The 20,657-nt window shown below is 43.9% G+C and overlaps 1 protein-coding gene across 2 annotated transcripts; it reads left to right on the top strand.

The window, feature by feature from the left end:
• The first annotated feature begins 1,742 nt into the window (after window positions 1-1,742).
• Window positions 1,743-11,387, top strand: COX7A2L (cytochrome c oxidase subunit 7A2 like). Of its 2 annotated transcripts, none has more exons than XM_070429102.1 (3): window positions 1,743-1,885; window positions 8,953-9,084; window positions 10,517-11,387. In XM_070429102.1, the coding sequence occupies exons 1-3, from the start codon at window positions 1,814-1,816 to the stop codon at window positions 10,655-10,657; spliced, it is 345 nt and encodes a 114-aa protein (XP_070285203.1). In that variant the 5' UTR covers window positions 1,743-1,813; the 3' UTR covers window positions 10,658-11,387. The 2 variants fall into 2 exon arrangements, with proteins under 2 accessions (XP_070285203.1, XP_070285202.1); XM_070429101.1 differs by lacking the exon at window positions 1,743-1,885 and adding an exon at window positions 2,051-2,365.
• The last annotated feature ends 9,270 nt before the right edge of the window (window positions 11,388-20,657 follow it).

Here is a 20,657-nt window from a genome sequence, read left to right as displayed (position 1 = left end):
AACTCAAGTCGCATTTCCTTTTTCCATTGGATCACAGTGCCGCATTGTAAAAGCAGCGACTTTGGACTGGCTGACCATACGAAGACGCTGGAACCTTTGTTCTTCCGGGCATTGGCATTGTCGAACACGGGGTGGGGCGGGGGGCCCTTCGGCTTTACACCTGCCAAACGGGGATGTGGTGCACACCCTCGCTCTGGAGTGCTCAGCCTTCACGCTCCTCTTCTCAGGATGGATTGATACCACCTATTGATCTATCTATAATGTAGTGCTTAAGAGTACAGACTCTTGAGGCAGATGACTAGCTCTGCCACTAACTAAAGCTGAGCTGGGCGAGATTCTGGGCTTTCCTCGGCCTCATTTCCCTGCCCCGTAAGATGGAGATGGTAATAGTACCTACCTCCTAGGATTGTTGTGAAGGGTAAGTGAGTTTATTTACGGAAAATGTTATGTGGGGGTCTCACCCATCCATCTGCCACATGCTTTCGTAAGTGCACTATAAGTGAACCTGTAATAGGCTTGTGGAAGCCCCTGGCTAGAGGATAAAGCTAAGAAAAGCCTTACTCCATTGAAATAAGCCAAACCAATGGACACGGACAACAGGGGGATGAGAGCACGAGTGTGGGGGGTGGGGGGGAGGATGGGGGTTAATGGGGGGATGAGGACACATTTGTAATACCTTAACTAATAAAGAATTTTTAAAAAAGCCTTGCTCCACCCAGTAGGTAGGAGACTAGTCTACTCCTCTTATATACTACCTTGCACATAGTGGAGGCTAAAAAAAAAAAAAAAAAAAAAAATCCTTAAATTGATCCGGTAAAAAGTGAATTCTACCGGAACTGAAAGTTGTCGTCCTGAATCTTTCAGGCTCGAGGTCTAGATTTTTCAAGTGTTTCTAGTCCGCTTCCCTCCACTCCTCACCTCATTTATCTCAAAGGGCAGAGGTCAGGAAAAGGATGAGTAAACAGTTCGCACGGAACTCAGGTGACAGTAAAAACTAGTTCTGAGAAATGCAACATTTACGTCCTGGTGCCCGAAGGTTACGTCACTACGTATTTTTTTTCTACACAAAGCCCAGGAGGCTATCTTTATGTTATTGGGGTGCGATCCCTAACAGCCCTCTGGACTAACAGCTCCCAGCAGGTGCTTCCAAATTTTATTTGCGTCTCATTCCAGGTTGTCGGAGAAGCCCGGCCGATGAGTATCTACTCCTGGGCCGACTGCTTCAGAGCGAGGCGGCAGATACGGGAGGAAAGACATGAGACTACGAGCAGGTTAATTTGGTAAAGAGAAGCCTCAGTGTGATGAGGGCCCAGGTGGCAGCCTCGCAGGACCGCTCCCTTCAAGAGAGTAGTCGCCCCGCCCCATCCCGCCCCTCTCGCGCCAGGCCCCGCCCCTCCAGCCCTAGGCCCCTCCCCTCCAGCCCTAGGCCCCGCCCAGAGTCCACCCTACTTTCACCCTGGCAGGTCCCTCTGCCTCCGGCCTGGACCGCGGGACGCTTGCGCAGTTCTTAGAGCCTCTTAGCAGTGCCCGAATCAAAATTTGGGGAAAGAGGAAAACTCGTATTTTCTACAAACCCCGATATAGCAGCTCTCCGCGCTCTCCGAGAGATGATTATGCCTTTCTTGGCCTTTAGAACCCGGCTTCTTCCTTTATGTGGCTTAAAAGGCATATTTTAAATTAGGCGATCTCTGGGCAGCCCGTCTCTTGGCGCAGGGTCCTAGGGCTGAGCCTTGGGGACGACTCCCGGAAGGCAGGGTCCTTCCTTGTGGCGGTCGCGCAGGCAGCGGCTGCGAGTAGCGGGACACTGGGCGTCATGTACTACAAGTTTAGCGGCTTCACGCAGAATCTGGTGGGAGCATGGGCTTCCCATGCCTATAACCCGCAGGTACGGGTAGCACCGCGCCGGCCGGGACAGCAGAAATGGCCGTCTGAACCTGTGCGCCAGTCAGTCGCGGCGCCGGAGCCGGGCATGGCTTCTGCCAACGGTTTGGTTTAGTTCGCCCCCTAACTCCCGGCGCCTCTCCGCACCTGCTTGCGGCGGCCATGGAGGCTCCTAGTGCTGTAGATGCTCCCCTGGCGGAGCTGGCCTGGCCAGAAGTTGGGCCTGGCACTCTGCAGGGGTCAAGGTGACCCCGGACTCGTTGCTTGTGACTCGTGGGGTGTCTCGTGGGGTCGGCGGAACCCAGAATGTGACCCTGCCGAGTCCGAAGTTCGGCCCTGTCCTTTTAAAGGTGTCCCATTGGTGACTCCTGCCGCAGCCTCATCCCCGCAGGGACTGGAGAGGTGGCATGACGGCGTTGAAAGAATCTGTAGGGCCGGGAGAGGCTGTGTGATCAGAATTGGGAGACGCCCTAGAAATCTTTGGGTGAGTCGGGGTAGTTACATGCAACGAGCTCCAACTGTAAAGATGGTTGGCAGATGCCTATTATTTGAGCGGTCCGATTTCATTCAGATTTTGTCGATTGGAGTTTCAGTCTCCAGCTCGTGTTGTAGAAATGAGGGCCTTTATAGAGTCCCGTATTCTTAATCTGTGCTAAAATCCTGGCTTTGCTGCTTTATTTTGTGACTAGTGGCCCAGTGAACAAAATTCGTTCGGGGGGACGGGTGGGATGGGGGGGAAGAGGGGAGTGTCCCTTAGCCCCTCCTGCACCCTCTCCAATCTGGGACATCCCTCTCGAAATCCGGAATGCTGGTTCCTAACTGCTCACTTGCCTGCCTGATTGCCCCTAACCACTCTGCCTGCCGGCCTGATCAACCCCAATTGCCCCCACCCTTCCACCTGATCACCCCTAAATGCCTGCCTCTTCCCCTGCCCCCCCACCAGCCTGCTCCCCCCAACTGTCATCCCTCACGGCCAGCTTGCCCCTGACTGCCATCCCCTACCGGCCTGCTTGCCCCCAACTGACCCCCCCCCCCCCCCCCCCACTGCTGGTGGCCTGCTCGCTCACAACTGCCCACCCCTCTGCCAGCCTGCTTCCCCCAACTGCCCCCCCCCCCCCCCTTGCTGGCCTGATTGCCCCTAACCGCCTCTACCTCTGCCCCACCACCATGGCTTTGTCCGGAAGGACGCCCAGAAGGTCTCCAGGAAGGTCTCAGGGTCTAATTAGCATATTACCCTTTTATTAGTATAGATTGATCAAGTTCCTTTGTTGTGAGCTCAGTTTCATCTAGGGCAGCTGTAGTACAGATTACATGGGGCGTGTTCCATGTGACTGGAGTCTTTGGCAGGTGGTAGGTACTGGGTAAGCTGCAGCTATTCTCCAGAAGCTGAGTCTGAGCTACCGTTACATTCATTTCTCATCCTCATAGAGTAGTGTGGAAGAATCGGTAAGAGGTGCAGCTGGCAAACGACTGGAATAGTAAGGGGCCCGGGTAGGGTGTGAAAGATGCTCCCCTGTGAACCCCCTCCTTTTCCTGTGGGCACTGCAACTTGCCCAAAGTGTGCGTGTGGGTGTTACAGGATGGTTACAATCTAAGATTCGATGTGCTGTTATTACCTAGGATAGGGAGGGCAAGAAGGGCAAGTCCTGGGAGGGGTGGGGGGAGGGTCTAGGTTTATAAATGAGCTTGTGATATGTCTGGTAACAGCTGGATTTGTGGGTTATGGAATTTAATAGATTGGAGTATCTTCAGTCCATAGGTGGTAGTGGTATCTGGTGGTGGTGATCACCCAGGCTGTATCTAGCGAAGAAAAGTGGGAATATAGCCAGACTACAGAAACATGAAGGGAGGGTGGAGAAGGAAACTTTATCAAAGGAGCAATCCAGGATTATAAGGGAGACCAGTGTGTTGTCACTGAAACCAAATTGGTAAAGAGGTCTAAAGCAGGAATTGTTCACAGTGATTTCTTTTACAGATTATAGGAAAACAGCCATTTCTATCATATCTTTTTCTAGTATAAAGTATATTTTTCAGTGTATGCATCTTAAATGTTAGTTTAAACACACCACCCCTAAGAAGGTTCCCTCTTACTCTTGCCCTGCCAATCTCTGTCCACCTCCCTATTCTGACTTTTATCATTATAAATAGTTTTGCCTATTTTTGAATTTTATGTAAGTGGAGCCACACAGTACCCTTTTGTGTAAGTTTTCTTTTTCTCATTGTTTTTGCAGTTCATGTTACATATGTTAGTAGTCAGTTCCTTTTATTGCTGTGTAGGATTTGTTGAATGAATATATCGCAATTGACCTATTCTGTTGGTTGTAGATGTTCTTTTAGTAGAGTTTTAGCATAACCACGGTTTTGTTAACTATAACTACTAAGGAAAAAGTGCAGTTTTAGACTAAAACGAACATATATTGAAATTGAATTGACACTCAGAGCAGAGATTACCCTGAGATGACTTTGCAGCTAGGGCTTTCAGGTTTCTAGCACTTCTTGAATGGTGTTTCTCTTGAGAATGTGAACGTCTTAGTTACTTATGGATTTCTTAAGTTGTGTTGAAAAAAGTGATACATGTAAGCTTTGTCTGATTTGTAGATTTCAGAGTGATTGTGACAGGCATTTGCAAACCAGGTGTTCTGACTTCGGTAATTAGAGGAGTACTTAACTTTTCGCTTTCTTAGAGATATTGGCACAATGGGAAATGTAGACGTTTGTCACTGTCAGTATTATGTAAAGTGCATTGAATAACTGAACAAGCACTGAGCAACCTAATGTGGAAAAGCTGGTTCTCTTAACAACAGTGCTCGTCGAGATTTATAAATCAACTTGATGGCAAGCAATTGTGGGGAGGATATTTTCCAGGGGTTGATTGAAAAACATTTGCCTTACTTTCACATGTGGTGCCATTAAATTGGGGCCAATAAATATCATTAGTCATTAGGGAACTGCAAATGAGACTCCATTTTACACCTGCTAGCATCAAGAAGACAGACAACAGGAGTTGATGAGAATGTGGAGGAACTGGAGCCCCCTAGTACATTGCTGGTGGGAATGTAAAATGGTGTAGCCACTTTGGAAAACAGTTTGGCAATTTGTTAAAAAGTAAACTTAATTTTACCATACGATTTAGCAATTCCTCTCCTATTTAAGCTGGCAGAATGATGTTCTATTTTAGGTAAAGGTAACAGAGTGATGGAGGGGAGGGGGGCAACCTGGGAATCATTGAGTAAGTTTGGCCCTGGTGGGTGGAGGTAGGTCATGAAGGGTCTAGGATGGTAGGATTTAATTTTGTGAGAAATGAGTAGACATTTGCAAAGCAACTTACTGCAGAAAGTTGTAGTATAGAGTCTTGGCCAGAGGTTGAAACAAAGACATGCTTCTTACCCTTAGTTTTATGAAAGGTTTACGGAGGAGCAAGTATGACCAGAGCTGTGCTTTGAAAACAGTCTGACGGAGAGACCAGTGCCAGGGATGCCTGTTGGATCCACAAAATAGTTCAAGGTCTTCTGAATAGGAATGGAGAAGTCAGAGGTCTGGATGATAAGGATTTAGCGACCAATGAGGGAGATTTTAGGGATGAGGAAAGAGGAATCTAAGGTGATTGGGAAATTGGAGAATGGTGATGCTTTCCACAGAAACGGAGCTCCTAAGTAGACTTGCGAGAAACCAATTTTGGACAAATGGAGTGTGAGGTGTCAGGGAAACATGGAGGTAGTGATACCTGGCTTGAAGTTAGAAATAAAGGACTTGAGGCACTGGATTGAAACTTGTTTATAGTCCTAAGTCACAGGAAAACATTTCAAAATATGCCTATGAAAAGAGATTAGAGAATATACAATTATAATAATTGATGGGATAAGATAATGGGATGATAGATAACTTTAAAACTCAATATTCTAAACTTTTACAGTATTATAAATGGAAATATGAAATTATTTAAAATTGTTAAGATGATTAGTACTATTTTCAGATGATATTGCTCAAAAACTTTCCTGTAGTTTTGAATCACTTGATGAGTGAACAAACAAAGCAATTAGGTATTAAAGTGCTTTCACATTAGTCCTGTCAAAACATGAATTTAATTTAAAACCATATTTGGAGATGCTTGGTAGGAAGGGTTTTTAAATTTTTTTCATTCAAGGGGAAATGATCATTAGGAGAAAATACAAATTGCTTACAGAATAAAGGGAGTGTGTAAAATTCTCCTGTTCAAAGAAAGACCCTTTTAAGCCTTGTGGGTAGGATCCCTTTTCCCATCCCAGACTCCTGAGTCTCTCTGAGTGTGTTATATACCAAATGTAGGCTAATAGCATATTGACCAAACTTTCTCTTTAAATGGATCGTTGTTGAGGGGCAGTGACTGGGGCAGGTAGTGAAATACTTAAAATCCAGGACTCTGTACTTGAGAGAGGCTTGAGTTTTGACGCTTGGCTCTGTCTCTTTGCTATGTGATCTCAGGCAAGTTACCCTCTCCGATGCAGTTTTCTCCTCTGTAAAAAAAAGGGAATAGTAACATCCCCCTAGGGTTGCTGTCAGGATTAAATGAGATGATGCATATGAAATGTTTAAATTGCCAAAACCGGTTTGGCTCAGTGGATAGAGCGTCAGCCTGCGGACTGAAAGGTCACAGGTTCGATTCCGGTCAAGGGCATGTGCCTGGGTTGTGGGCACATCCCCAGTAGGAGATGTGCTGGAGGCAGCTGATTGATGTTTCTAACTCTTTATCTCTCTCCCTTCCTCTCTGTAAAAAATCAATAAAATATATTAAAAAAAAAGAAAGAAATGTTTAAATTAACATGCTGGGCACATAACAAGGGCTCAGATATTAGCTGCTGTTACTCCATAACATGAATATCCATAATAGCAGAGATTGTATCTGTCTTATTTATTGTGTATTTTTAGTAAGTGCTCAGTAATATATGTGAATGAGTAAATGGAATACAGAATAAAGGCCGTGATTCAGCCCCATTTATAGAAGCCAAGTTTATTCTAATACTGTTTTGTTGCCCTGTTGATCCTAATGCCTGCCTGGTGGGAGTAATATTGAGGTTTTCAATATTTGCTTTTTAAAATAGGTTCTGTCAATTATAGGCAAACTTAGGTTTTTTTGTTTTTAAAAATATATTGATTTTTTACAGAGAGCAAGGGAGAGGGATAGAGAGTTAGAAACATCAATGAGAGAGAAACATCGATCAGCTGCCTCCTGTACACCTCCCACTGGGGATGTGCCCGCAACCAAGGTACATGCCCTTGACCGGAATCGAACCTGGGACCCCTCAGTCTGCAGGCTGACGCTCTATCCACTGAGCCAAACTGGTTAGGACAAACTTAGGTTTTTTTGAAGAGATCAGGAACCAGGGGTCTAACAACTGTATTTATTAATTTTGGGCAAAGAGTTTCCATTTTCATCTGTAAAAAAGGAAGAGGCTGAACTTGAACTCTACTTTCTAACTTTAAAGTTTTATTTTTTCTGGTTAGAATTTAATATAAAAGGAAGTGATTTTTATTGATTTGGAACTCTAACTTCCTCATTTTAATCTGCAGGTTATTTTGGAGAACCATCTATATATCTGCCACTGTAGATTTACTTCTTCAGATGGAAAACCAGAGTTCCCCTTAGGCTCCTTCGTCCGTCTATATCTGTCTGTCTAAGTTATCTAAAGTTGTATTGCTTTTCCCAATGTTTTTGTGTGTGTGTGTGTGAGGGAGACTGCAGGCCTCCTCTACATTGTAGTCTGGCAGTGCTAAAAAGGGTTTGCAGGAGTTAGGGGTGTTCTGGGGAAAAGGGCGGTTGGAGCTCTTCTTGTGAGGTCCATAGCCATGACTGTTCTAAGTGGGCTAAGGGCCTTGGGTTCCTTTTTAAAGTAACAGCTTATTGAGATATGATTCACATACCATACACTTACTAATTTAAAAAGTACCATTGAAGTTTATTTTAGTGTATTCACAGATAATGTGCAACCATCGCCATATCAGTTTCAGAGTATTCCCATTACTTCAAAAAGAAACCTGTACCCTTCAGCTCTGATCCCCTTACTCCTCACCCCCCAGCCCTAAGCAACCACTAGTCTCTTTTCTGTCTCTTAGATTTTCCTAGTTTGGACTGTTATATGAATGGGATCATAATGTGGGCTTTTATGACTGGCTCCTTTTACTCGGTGCAGTATTTTCAAGGTTAATTGGTGTTATAGCATGAATCAGTATTTTATTTTTCTTTCCCCTTAGGTTTTTTTTTTAAGCCTGTGGGTTTGTCCTTCCTTTATCAATGTGGCTGAGGTTACAAATAGTAACCTGTACTAATCCCCAAATCTCATTCAGTTTATATTTGTTGAATACCTGTAAGTGCAGGTACACTACTTTAGGCATATATTTACTATGTCGTGCAGTCCTTTCAGTGGTAGATACTGTTACGATCATACACATGTCACACATGAGAACACTGAGGTTTCCTTTTTGTTTTTATAAAATTAAAGTTTTAAAAAAACTTATGGGCTTATTAATGCTGGAAAATTTAGTTACTCTAATTATTTTGTTTTGTGTTTGTTTTCTGGTTCTGAAAGACATCTCTTACCATTGCAGTTTCTTCCAGATGGAGGTGTTTTTGTACTGTGTGTCTGAAAAGAATCTGAAGTCCTTTCTGGGGTTAGAGATTCCATATTGGTATATCAGCTCACCAGGAGAAGGAAAGGGACAGCCAGCTCTTTCTTGAAACCAAAGTTCGTACAGATTATAAATGTTTTACTGGTTTGATAAGATAGACACAATAGGTATTTCTAGAATGGGCCTTTGTTGTTTGTTCCTTGCTCCCTGTGCCCCCCTCGCTTCTTCCCCTTCTTCATGGCCGGGGGTGCTTGACAGGTTGCTCTGGTAAAGTGGACTAGGGTATTTTGTTGAAAGTTTAAGGACTTCAAACCTTAAACTTAAAAAATTAAAGGCCTTGTAATGCAGAGTGAGAGAGGCTTTCCTTCCCTCTCATGGTGGAATGACTGCCTCCACTATTCCAGACAGCCTGCTCCTTGAAAGGCTCGTTCAGATGCCCAGACATACTTTCTTCCTTTTTTCCTGCAGGGATTAAAGCCTGTGGTTTCCACAGAAGCACCGCCTATCATATTTGCCACACCAACTAAACTGACTTCCGATTATCCTACATATGATTATGCTGGGAAAAACAAAGTTCCAGAGCTGCAGAAGTTTTTCCAGGTGAGAGGAGGCCTTCGGGGACAAAGAAGCCTGTGAAATAAATAGGTTTAAAAACAAACACTATGAAACGGAGTGTTAATCTAGTTTACTACCCCCTTCTCTCTTTTTCCTTAAATAGAATTCTTTTGATATTATTTGAGCCATAAACTAGTAGAACTCAATGTAGGTAGAAACTGATGAAAGAGAGAGGGTGATTAATTTTCTTATCAGTATTTGAGGGTATGCAGGTTTTAAAATTGCATATATTGGATGGAGGAAACAGTAGCATGTATTATGTATAAACATTGTGAATAATCCAATATATATTTGGGTTTGTGACACATGCAGTGACTTTTGGCATTGAGTTTTCCTCTAATTGTTTTTTTGCCTCCTTGATATTAAAATTCACTGAGCTGTTGCTAGAAGTGGAGGAGGCTCTCTTGGGTTTGCCGATCAACAGAGAGAAGCTAAAACTGGATTTTAAAATTTTATAAACATTAATCTATATACAGATAATGTCTCAGATGCCATGGGAGTGGTAGTGCCTGTTACTGCTGTTGCTGGGAGGTAGCTTCTCCCTCAAAAATACTATGTCCAGATTCAGGACTGGCCTGGGGACTTTTGATCAGTTTAATCCATTTTAATCTGATAAGTAAAATTTTTGTGTGTATGTGTGTTTTTGTTAATCTTCACCGGAGGATATTTTTTTCATTGATTTTTTTAGAGAGAGTGGAAGGGAGGGAGTATCAGGAGAGAGAGAGAAACATCCTTGTGAGACACATCGATTGATTGCCTCCGGTGCCAGGGACTTGAATCTGAGACCCTTCGGTTCTCAGGCCGATGCTCTAACCACTGAGCAAGCTGGCAAGGGCTGATAAGTCCGTCTTGAGCGGGGTGGGGGTCTTGGCGTTGCAGTGGGGAGGGATTTTGGAGACTGCAAAATAATGGATTAAACGTTTTATGGATTGTTGTTATTAAATGGATTTGACACACCTTAAATGGAAAGAAGGTGGCTGAAAAAAAAAAAATGGAATTGAACCTATTAACTGACCTGGTGTGCTCAGACTCCATCCACCAGTGATCAGGAAGTCAAAGTAAATATAGAGCATTTCTTGTGCCTATCTAGCTCTTAAGTTAGCTGCTGGTTACCTTTATGTCTTAAAAAAATTCACCAATGCTTCTTTCTTAGTTAAGCAATATGATAAATTCCTTAGAAATTTGGAATTTGTTGCATGCACGTTCCTGAGGCTGTATTTTGGAGAATTATTTTGGATTTACAAACTTTAGTTACATTTATAAGAAAATATACTAGTATTTCAATTAGCATTTTAATGGATTAGGGCTTTTTCCACTATAATGGGTTAGTCATAGAGTAGAGACATTTGTTCTTTACTAGCCTAAATTATAAATCTTTTTCTTATCAACCATGTCCTTGATAATTCTTTCTTTCAAGAAATCTGATGGTGTGCCCATCCACCTGAAACGAGGCCTGCCTGACCAAATGCTTTACCGGACCACCATGGCACTGACGTTGGGAGGGACCATCTACTGCCTCATCGCCCTCTACATGGCTTCACAGCCCAGAAACAAATGAATTAGGCTGCAAAAGACTGGTTTGCTTTTTGGCATAAACCCTTTGAATTTTTGTTTCTGTAAAAAAATTTTTTTTTACTTGAATGGTCTACTTAATATTTTGCAAGAAAAAAATAGAAGATAATAAGACAATATTTTGGTTTGTTTATGAAATGCACATGGCCTGTCAGAGCTCATTTGACAGTTAAAACTATTGCTCAAAGAAATGCTGCTGCTCTACGAGTTTGAGCTCTTGATTTCCCTGGAGGTTCTGGATGGAGGTTGCATACAGACTCATTAACTGCGGTCTGTGCTCAGGTCCTTGGGGACCCATGGTGGCCTTTTTGAGCATGGGGGACGGAAACCTTTCTGGATTTGGATATGTCTGAGGAAGGAAGACAAAAGCCAAGGCCAGGTGCATAAAATGAAGGATTGTGTCTGTAGTTACCTTGGGGATTTTCCATCTTGCAGTAAAATGTTAATAGAAATTATTTGCAGCACGCCTCTATTCATTGGGCAGTTTGTTTCAAAGGGTTATTTGCCTCATCCCAGATCTTTAGTGAAATTTTATGTGTAATTATTATGTATTTATTCCACCATGGGAATAGAACACCTGTTTAGTGTTGCATTTTAGACCGATGTCTGTTTTATTAATGAAACTGTGACACAAAGTCTCCCTTTACCTTTTAAAAACATTATGATTTTTAAGTTATGATTTATTTTGATTGTGGAATAAATACATGAATGAAAAATCTGAAGTTTGAAGTTTTTTAAATGATCTTTCAGAAAAATTTCAGAACACCAGAGGCATCTTAAACCTGAGTCTAATTTCTTTCTTTTTAATTTGGTACCAGATAATCTTTACAAAATAGTTCCTCAAAGTCTAGTAATAGAAGGCTAATGGTATACTGATGATTACCATATGCTTCCTAGGAAACCTGCTTGCCTCGTAGTGAAATGTGCCTATTACACACAGTTCATTTAGACATTAATTTCCTGTGCCATCACAATTGATAGACTCACACACCCTACATTAATGCTGAAAAAAGGTGGAATTTTATTATATACTAGAGGCCAGGTGCACAAAATTCGTGTACAGGAGGAGGGGTGTCCCCTCAGCCCGGCCTGCACCCTCTCGCAATCCCGGACCGCTGGCTCCTAACCATTCTCCTGCCTGCCTGATAACCCCTAACCACTCTGCCTGCCTGCCTGATCGCCCCTAACCACTTTGCCTGCCTGCCTGATTGCCCCTAACTGCTTGCCTGCCTGCCTGATCACCCCTAACCACTCTGCTTGCCTGCCTGCCTGATCGCCCCTAACCACTCTGCTTGCCTGCCTGCCTGATCGCCCCTAACTGCTCGTCTGCCTGCCTGATTACCTCTAACTGCCTCTGCCTCAGCCTCAGCCCCCACTGCCGCGGCTTCGTCTAGAACAGTGATGGCGAACCTATGACATGCATGTCAGAGGTGACATGCGAACTCATTTTTTTGGTTGATTTTTCTTTGTTAAATGGCATTTAAATATATAAAATAAATATCAAAAATATAAATCTTTGTTTTACTATGGTTGCAAATATCAAAAAATTTCTATATGTGACACGGCACCAGAGTTAAGTTAGGGTTTTTCAAAATGCTGACACGCCGAGCTCAAAAGGTTCGCCATCACTGGTCTAGAAGGACGTCCGGAAGGTCGTTCAGAAGGTCGTTCAGCTGTCTGGTCTAATTAGCATATTATGCTTTTACTAGTGGCCCAGTGCACGAAATTCGTGCCTGGCCTGCACCCTCTCCAATCTGGGACCCCTGGAAGAATGTCCTACTGCCGGTTTACAGGGATTGGGTCTAAACCAGCAGTCGGACATCCCTCTCACAATTCGGGACTGCTGGCTCCTAACCGCTCACCTGCCTGCCTGCCTGATTGCCCCAACCACTCTGCCTGCTGGCCTGCTCGCCCCCAACTGCCCCCCTGCCGCCGGCCTGCTCGCCCCCAAATGCCCCCCCACCAGCCTGATCACCCCCAACTGCCCCCCGTGCCAGTGTGCTTACCCCCAACTGCCCCCCGTGCCAGTGTGCTCACCCCCAACGGCCCCCCCTGCTGGCCTGCTCGCCTTCACCTTCCCTCCCCACTGGCCTACTCGCCCCCAACTGCCCCCCTGCTGGCCTGCTCACTCCAAACTGCCCCCCCACAGTCCTGATCACCCCCAACTGACCCCCACTTATGGCCTGCTCGCCCCCAACTGGTCCCCCCCACCGGCCTGATCACCCACAACTGCCGTCCCCTCTTGGCCTCTAACCGCCTCTACATCGGCCCCGCCACCATGGCTTTGTCCAGAAGAACGTCCGGAAGGTCTCCTGGAAGGCCTCCCAGTCTAATTTGCATATTACCCTTTTATTAGTATAGAGGCCTGGTGCACGGGTGGGCACGGGTGGGGGCCAGCTGGTTTGCCCTGAAGGGTGTCCCGGATCAGGGTGGGGGTTCCCTTGGGGAATGGGGTGGCCTGGGTGAGGGGCCTGTGGTGGTTTGCAGGCTGGCCACGCCCCCATGGGGTGAAGGTCCCCGCTGGGGGGCGTTGCCAGCCTGGGGGAGGGGCTGAGGGCTGTTTTCAAGCTGGCCACACCCCCTTCAGGGTAGGGGTTCCCACCGGGGTGCCTGGCCAGTCTGGGTAAGGGGCTGAGGGCCGTTTTCAGGCTGGCCAGAGCCCCTTCAGGGTGGGGGGGGAGGGGTCCCGCTGGGGTGCCTGGCCAGCCTGGGTGAGGGGCTGACGGCCATTTTCAGGCTGGCCTCAACCCCCGGAGACCCAGGCCCCCAGCCCCTCCTTGAGCGGAGGCCAGGGCCCGATAGAAGCCTAGGTCACCCCCGACCCAGGCTCCCAGCCACTCCTTCAGCAGCGGCCAGGGCAGGCGGGAAGCTTGGCTTCTGTCGCCAGGGGCAACCTCAGCCTCCAGCTCCATGGCCGCTGCCATCTTTGTTGGGTTAATTTGCATGCTTGCCCTGATTGGCTGGTGGGTGTAGCAGAGGGATGGTCAATTTGCATGTTCCCCTTTTATTAGTGTAGATTATTATAGATGAAGTGGTGATCTGTATCTTGTCATAACAAAGGATAGTGATTTCTTACTGAGGGTAAAATACTGTGTTTATAAACAATAGCATTCCCAAACGCTAGGTAGTTGTTATTTGTCTGTATAAGTCTAAACTTTATTCTTTGATATTTCTCCCAAGTTTTTATTTTGAAAAATTTCAGATGACAGAAACATTGTAAGAATAGTACAAAATACACCTGTACATCCTTCACTTGGATCACCTGTTATCAATATATTGCCACTTTTGCTTTTTCTTGCTTTCCCAAAACACAGGCACACAATGAATGTATGTACATAAACATTTGGTTTTTGCTAAATCATTTAAGATTAAGCTATAGAATTATGATGATTCAGCTATAAATACTTTAGCCAGTATCTCCTAAGAGTAAGGATATAACTCATTTGTCACACCCCATTTAACATTGATAACAATACTGATACCTAATATAGAGTCTCTCTTTAATTTTCCCCAGGTATCCTAATAATGTGTCCTTTGTAGTTATGTTTTTTAAAATAACAGCTTTATTATGATATAATTCACATACTATACAATTCACCTTTTAAAGTGTACAATTTAGCCCTGAGCAGTGGTTAGAGTGTGGGCCCATGCACCAAAGGGTTGTGGGTTTGATTCCTGGCCCCAGTAGGGGTGTATGTGGGAGGCAACCAATCGATGTTTCTCACATCACTGTTTCTCTCTCTCCCGCTTCCTACCTGCCACTCTCTAAAAGGCAATAGAAAAAATATCCTCTGGTGAGGATTGACAAGAACAACAAAAAGTGTACAATTCAGTGGGTTTTCATAAATTCAGAGTTGTGCTACCATTGCCACAAATCAGTTTTAAAACATTTTTATTACCCTAAGAGGAAACTCTATGTGCCATTAGCAGTCACTTCCCTTCCCTACCCTAACTTCTAGCCCTGGGCAACCACTAATCTATTTTCTGTCTCTCTAGATTTTTTTCTTTCTGGGCATTTCATATAAATACAGTAAAACCTCAACGTAACGGACTAATTCAGACGAGGGGTATCTGTTCAAACTGAAAGTTCGTTATATAATAGAGTAGGTTTTCCGAATGCATGTTAACAAAACTGACAAATCAGTTTACTTGTTTTTACTGATGTAGATAATTTGTGAATTTAAAATTATGTATGAAAATTTTAATTTCATGTAGAAGTTTTCTATATGTATTACAGCAATTAAAAATTTATATTGAATAGATCACTGTGAGTAAATAAATGCTAGAACATTGGCTAGCATGCATTAAAACTGCTGCAGAAAGTCATGCCATGCAACAACAGAACCAATTACCGCTTGCAATGTGGTGCGATCATGTGCTAATCATTTGCTGAACATTGTTTACTAGCAGTGACTCTTGGATATAAATATGTAGACTATAGTTGTAGATGTGTAATATTTAATTATGTGAAATTACTACAGTTTTTCCCAACATTTGGCCTATCTGCCTAAATTTGTTGAAAATAACAGTGAATTAATAACAAATGAAAATGACCTGTTAATTTAATTATAAGCAAATATAGGTTAAAAGTATTTTCAAATTAACAGGGCATTAATTTTTGCATATGACATGTGGATTGGAAATTTTGTTTGTTAAATCGAAAGTCTGTTAAATTGAAGTCTGCAAAATCGAGGGTTTACTGTATAATCATACAATATGTGATCTTTTGTAACTGATTTCTCTCACTGTAATGATTTCGAGGTTCATCTATATTGTATTATGTATCAGTACTTCATTCTTTTTATGGCTGAATAATATTATATGGATATACCACATTTTGTTTATCTCTTCATCAGTTGATGGATATTTAGGTTATTGCCACTTTTGGCTATTATGAATAATGAATGTTTTTATGAATGTTGGTATACAAGTATTTTTTTATTTTTAGATTTATTGGGTCAACACTGGTTAACACAGTTATACAGGTTTTAGGTGCACAGTTCTACATCAGGTATTTGATGGACATAGGGCATATAATGAGTGGAAATGCTGAGTCCTATGGTAACTCCATATTTAACCTTTTTTAAAAATTGATTTTTAGAGAGAGGGAGGAAGAAAGAGAAACTGATGAGAGAGAGAAACATTGATCGACTGCCAGTGTTTTGCAGAATATCCTTTAACTTGGATTTGTCTAATGGTCTCCTTGTAATTGGATCCAGGTTAAACATTTTTGTCAGGAATTCTTTATATATAGTGTGTTTTCCTTATTATATCAGTGGTATAATAAGGTACTCAATACCAGTTTGTCCCATTATTGATGATTTGAATTAGATAATTAAAATGTGAGATTTCTCCCTTGTAAAGATACCCTTTCCCCTTTGTAATTAACAAGTAATCTGTGGGGTGATATTTGAGACTGGGAATATCCTATTTTCAATAGTTTTGCATCCAGTGTTAGTGTTCATTGATGATTCTTTGAATAATTTATTTTAATTTTTTTTGGAATATGTTCTTTGTTATTGATTTTAGAGAGACGGAAAGAGAGGGAGAGGGAGAGAGAAACATCCATTGGCTATCTCCTGCATGCCCCTGACCAGGGTTCGAACCTGCACCCAGGCATGTGGCCTGACCGGAAATCGAACTGGTGACCCCTTGGTACATGGGACGATGTTCAACCAACTGAGCCACAGCGGCTGGGCTCAATCTTTTTTATTTTATTTTATTGTTGACAGTATTACAGATGTCTCCCATTCCCCCACTTTACCTCCCCCCTCTGCCCAGTCCCTCCCTACCCCCCAGGTCTTCATCAACCTATTGTTGTCTTTGGGTTGTGCATCGAAGTATACAAGTTCTTTGGTTTATCTCTCCTTGTCCCCTGACCTGAGTCATTTATTTTTAAGATGGTTTTAAAAAGTGACTTTCTATTCTGTCATTTCTTCTGCAATGTTGATATTTTTCTGTGAAGATGAGTACCCCCCTTTTAAAAAGTTTTAGTGTAGCCGAAACCGGTTTGGCTCAGTGGATAGCGTGTCGGCCTGCGGACTCAAGGGTCCCAGGTTCGATTCCGGTCAAGGGCATGTGCCTGGGTTGCGGGCACATCCCCAGTGGGAGATGTGCAGGAGGCAGCTGATTGATGTTTCTCTCTCATCAATGTTTCTAGCTCTCTATCTCTATCCCTTCCTCTCTGTAAAAAATCAATAAAATATTAAAAAAAAAAAAAAGTTTTAGTGTAATTTTCTCATTCAATGTAATAACCATCTCTGTAGTTATCATTCTGATGCTCAAATTCAGCTCAAATTTGGTTTCTGTGTCCTGTTGACATGCCCCTGTCAGTCTCTGAGCATTTCTTCACTTCCTGACACACAAGATGCTTTCCATGCTGACCTTAAATTTTCTCCATCCCCGTTTCCTCTGTTTACGTTCAGGTGTGTTCTATTCACAGATCAGATGCATTTTCCTTCGCTGCCTGTTTTGTTTTTGCCCAAGTGGCACTATACATTCTCACTACTCACAGTCTGGAGATTGTTCTCTGCTTTATTTTCCTGCATTGTGTTCCATTTTATGAATATAAACTAGCCTCCTTTTGATGGTTATTTAGTCGTATCTTTTTTGCTTTTATAAGCACTCCTTTAATCTTTTTGTCATTTTACTGACTATATTTGTAGGGTCCTTTCTAGAAGTGAGACTTCTAGAGCATGTGCATCCCCCATTGTGATAGCTATTCCTCACTAAAGCGATGGTGCTGATGTATGTTCCTGTCTAGCCATGAGGGGAGTGCCTGCTCTCCCTCTTCCTTGCTAATCTGGTAAGTGATAAAATTCCTTTGGTTTAAAGTGCCTTCCTATTGAAATTAGTGATGTTGAATACCTTTCTTTTATTTAAAATTTATTCTTACTTTAAAAAATCTTTTTATTTTTACAGGTAAGTTTTATTTCTTTTTTTGTCAACTGTCTACTCATGTACTTTCCCCACTTGTGTCCAGGTCCTTTTGATAGTGCCATTAATGTCTTTGGTCCATCTGCTGCCTTCCTCAGGAACAGTCTCTGCTGACTTCTCTGAGCCAAACTTCTGTTTGCAGGTTCCAGAAACTCATTAGAACCAGCCTGTGCAGAAAGGGGGATGTCCCAGAACCCAAGCGCAGTTGGGCCTCACAAGGATTACCTTTGGGACAAGGTGATTGTGACTTAATAGTTTAAGCCCTTATCTATAATACACCAGAAACTACTCCGTGCAACTATTTCAACTTACAATGAAAGGTTTTAGTTGTTAAACTTGCATATGCAAAAGGCTACACAAAGATTTTCAAAATTCTTTAGGGTGCACAAAAGCAAGAGAGGTTGCAGATGGCTACTTTGCCGTTCTTTCTTATTCATCATTTGTTTTCTCTGTCAGCAGATGCCCTTTCAGGTTCCAACTTTCCTTCTCCTTCCAGGCCCCTCATCCAGTGTGACTTTGGTGTGAAGCTATCAATGTCAGGGTGAGGGTGGGAGTGACTATTGTAATACTGGCTGGCTGGCTTTGATTTATATACTTTTTCTCCTCTTTGTGAGTGTGGCTGTGGGCAGGCTGCCCGGCTTTCTGGCTCATCGATCTTCCATAGCTAGAGGATACACCAGGGGCAATGGTGATTGATTGCTTAGAAATTCAGATACTATCTGGTCCCAGTGATTTAGTACATTTATTTGACATTTGACTGCACATATCCTGGGTTGCATCACTTTAATCTATCACCAAGGACTGCCCATGGCGGGTTGGTTGAGAAGTGGGGCACTGTCTTTAGTGCTCCTCTCGCAGGTTCGTTGGCTGTCATCCTTGACTCATGGTCATCAAGGAGTCCCCTAATGCTCTGCTGCTTTCAGATATTTAGTTAGTACAAAAACACATACTACCAGGTGCTGGGGACCCAAAGATGAGCCAGATACCTTTGCCCTATAAGCAAGAACTCTATTTCAAAATTAAATATTATTTTTAAATATTAAAGTTAAAAAAATATCTTTAGGTCCTTTTTAGGGTGTCTCTCGTCTCTTAGGGTTAGTAAATCATTTGGTTAAAAACCTTTCTTGTTATAGAGAAATTTCACTGTTATCCCTTGCCCTTCCCTTTGGGGAGCTCCTTGGGATGGATGGGGTTTGGTTACCTTAGGACAGGCTGCCCCTGGGTAGATGTGGGTGGGGGAGTGTGGCTGTGGATTCTCTTCTGGGAACCGTGCACCTTGGCTGTAGGGGACGTACCCTCATGGTTGTGAGGGCAGCATCAGCTGACCTTGCTCTCATGACTTGAACAGAGCAACTGGGGTGACTCAGCCACCTTGCAAGATAGCGTTGGAGCAGATGGGTCATCCGCAGTCTCCTCTGCCGTCAGCAGCCGTCACTTGCATGAGCTTCATTAGGACTCCTGACGGGTAGCTCCAGGTGCACAGGTGCTGTGCTGCTGCAGGATCTTGGATAGACCGAGACCAGATGCTGCTTATTGCTCAGGGTCCAGAGTGTGAGCTGATTCCAGGAAAGCTGCTGCAGGTACTAAGGGAAAAGGTCAGGCAGAGTGGCTGGGAATAGCATTCTTTAGATAATACTTCTTTCCTCGAGTGCTAATTCAGCCCTCCTGGGACGTCATGCGTTTTCTTGCCCTGACCTTGCCTTTGACACGCAGCTTTGTCATGGTCACGTGGCTGTACCTCAGGGCCAAAGTACAGGTCCTTCACATTGCCCAACACGTACTAGGTAGATTAGACTCTTTGCCAACTTCAAATATCACATTCTGATGGCAGTTGGCTGAAGCTGCCCCAAGCTGTGAGAAATGTTAGGGCAGCCTCCCAGTCAGCAGGAAAAAAGTTTTAGAAAGAAGCAGAAACTCATTGCAAAAGGGCCTTGGTACGGCTACGAAATGCAACTGACAAAAGCAGGAACCTTGGTTTTCAAAGGCAGAAAAGGAGTGAGGCAGATACCTGGGGCCTGGGTGAAGTGTCAGAGTCAGCTCAGAAAATAGGGGTCTTTCCTGAGGGCACCTAGTCAGGCAGGATTGCTGAGCCAGGGCTCTTGACACATGTCAGCACTGTGAAGGGGAGGAAGAGAAGGGGGAAGAAGGCAAGTAGGCAAGAGTAGAGTGGAGGCACTGGGGCAGGGGTCTGCTGGCCCTGGGCTTACTTTGAGGGTCTGGTTGTACCAGGCTTATGCCGAAGTTGTTGGAGAGAATGGAGCCAGAGCCCAGGACTATGGGAAAGTCCAAGGAAGGAGTCAGCTTGGTTGCCCGGCTCAGCCTCGGCCTCTGTCTTTAGAGAGGCTTGCGACAGGTTACAGAAATTTCTGGCCACTGAAGAGGGTGGGGGAAAGATGGAAAATGTTCTAGAATTGGTGAATACCTGTCAGGCTCCATGCCCATCTTCCCCTCCCCCACCACACCCCTGCTTAGGCCACAAAACCCTCATGTTAGACAGCAGGTTAATTTGAAAATTGAGTTGCAGCTGGATGAGTTGATGTTAACTTAAAGTTCAGTGGTGTTTAATTAAAGCCATCCAGAGACTAAAACTGCTCTCGGGAAATTATTCTGACCGAATAATTAAAGAGAATGAAGGTTAGAAATGTGTTTCTGGCTATATCCGTGTTGCATTCTGCATCTTCAAAACATGAATTTCATTAACCTTTCACGAACCAACGTTAAATTGTTTTCAGTTGGTTGTCATTCTAATTAGAGTCACACAGAAGGGCCTTTGTTTATACTTGGTGTCTGTTTCCTTTTCTCCTGGATTCATGTCCTCTTGAAGCAACAGTCATTTGGAAAATCGGTTTATATATGTATGTGTCTGCCCATATATGTGTATGTGTCTCCCTTAGTCGGACCCTGTTCATTGAGTATCAGGAAGTGCCGTGCCAGAGGAAGTAGGCCGCAACTGCAGCAGGAAGGCTGGGGTAAGCAGTCACTGCTGATGGTTAGGGCAGGGTGTGTAACTTGCAAAAACATGTCCTATGGCCATGGGAGCTCAGGAGTGG

Source organism: Myotis yumanensis, unplaced genomic scaffold (assembly GCF_028538775.1).
Source record: "Myotis yumanensis isolate MYYU_CA2020_CCGP unplaced genomic scaffold, mMyoYum1.0.hap1 SCAF_11, whole genome shotgun sequence".
Taxonomy (NCBI): domain Eukaryota; kingdom Metazoa; phylum Chordata; class Mammalia; order Chiroptera; family Vespertilionidae; genus Myotis; species Myotis yumanensis.
The sequence above is the reverse complement of the archived record's forward strand: the minus strand, read 5'-3'. Positions and strand labels throughout refer to the sequence as shown.